This window comes from Musca vetustissima, unplaced genomic scaffold (assembly GCF_032173495.1).
Source record: "Musca vetustissima isolate MV318-11 ecotype Yass unplaced genomic scaffold, APGP_CSIRO_Mvet_v1 utg833, whole genome shotgun sequence".
Lineage (NCBI taxonomy): Eukaryota > Metazoa > Arthropoda > Insecta > Diptera > Muscidae > Musca > Musca vetustissima.
The window spans coordinates 106,931-108,543 of record NW_026877381.1 but is presented as its reverse complement, the minus strand read 5'-3'; the positions used below and the strand labels follow the sequence as shown (position 1 = coordinate 108,543).

The 1,613-nt window shown below is 38.3% G+C and overlaps 1 protein-coding gene across 1 annotated transcript; it reads left to right on the top strand.

The window, feature by feature from the left end:
• Window positions 1-229: 229 nt before the first annotated feature.
• On the top strand, window positions 230-714 carry LOC133321963 (uncharacterized). The gene has a single exon (XM_061531033.1). It carries the CDS (start codon window positions 232-234, stop codon window positions 712-714), a length of 483 nt encoding a protein of 160 aa, XP_061387017.1. The 5' UTR covers window positions 230-231.
• Window positions 715-1,613: the final 899 nt, after the last annotated feature.

Genomic DNA, 1,613 nt, shown 5'->3' with positions numbered 1-1,613 from the left:
TACAGTGCTGTGAGAAGTCAAACGAGATTTGGAGACTGAGAAAACAAATCAAAGCTTAAATTACCAACAGTGGCCAGTGTGTGGTTTAGTCAAATCGGAATTGCAAACAACAACGATTAGTTGCTCAAAGCTCTTTAGTGGAGAAGCATCGTTTTTGTTATTATCGCGTTTTAAATTGAATTCATCGCATTTGTTTCTCTGGATTTTGAAAGCCAAGAACAAAACCTTAACATGAAATTCGTAATCGTTTGGACATTTTTGGCATTGATTTTGCTGTCGGCCACCAACGCCGAGGAAGAGAAGAAAGATTGCGGTGATCCCGAAAAGGATGGTCAAGTTACTGCTTGGTTTAAAAATGCCGGTTGCACCTTGAAACCCTATGCCGATACTGTCGCCACTAAGGCCAAGGAATTCGGTAATACCGTAGCTCAGAAATACGATGAGGTCAAACATAAACTTACCGATAGTGAGGAGAAGCCTGATGCAGCATCCTCCGCTCCAGCCGCCACCGTGGTAACATCCACCGAGAAGATACCACTGGCACCATTGCCTGGCCACGAAGATGCCTCCAAATCCAGCACAGGTGAGCATTACAAATCCACACCAGTCGTACCAGAAGCTATAGATGATCGTTTCCTTTTGCAGTATCAGGGGCGTGATTGTCCAAATGGCCAAGTACGCGATCATAGAAATCAGTGCCGTGCCGGAGTGTGAAATGTTTTTTGTTATTTCTCTATTTGTTTTTTTCTTCTTTTCTTCCTTCTATTCTTTCTTCTTTATTTTTGTAATTGGTATAAATAAAACAAACATGGAAAAAATAGTGGACACCTAGTGTGTGTCTGTCTGTTTGTGCTAAAATGTGGATACCATAAAAGGTTAAGTATGAAGAAAAATAAATAAATACAAATATAAATAAATTAATATGGCATTAAAAATCCAGTTGGCAAATAATGTTGTCTACTGACATTGAAATTGTTATGCCTGTAGCTTTGTTTTGCACCTGCCATCATCTAGAAGAATAACCGGTTTAAAATCTAGACATTTTAAATGTGCTCACGGCGCATTACCAATTACTTGGGCAAGGGCTATATTAACAACATTAACAAAAGGCCAACCCTATCGTTGTGTATTGTAAATTTCGTTTTAATATTGATTTGTATCACAAACAATAGGGTAAGATATGTAATTAGTACAGTGCACTCCACGTAACAGATATATGACTTAAAAAACGTTATGTTCGGGAGGGCCGAACGTTGCATACCCTCCACCACAGGTATACTGACAGGTACATACCAAAAAGTGGACTTATACCGACATTTCTCCAAAACCGATTTGTACAACAAGTACAAATTTCAGCAATTTTCAGCGATACCTAAACCGGGATTCCGTGTAGGAATTATCGAACATTTGTAGTTATCATTATATATAGCTCAATTTTGAATCTAACATTTTTGCATCAGAATAACTTCCTTTACGCTAAATATTGAAAATACCGAAATTCGGTAGGTATCATTATATGGGAGCTGGACTTAACTGCGGGCGGAACCTCACTTTATAGTTTTTTTTTATCTCGATATCCTCAGCAGGTAGAATTATTACACAAAGTCTTAAAC

Coding starts and splice junctions, on each gene's coding strand:
- LOC133321963 (XM_061531033.1), top strand. CDS start 232: ATGAAATTCGTAATCGTTTGGACATTTTTGGCATTGATTTTGCTGTCG.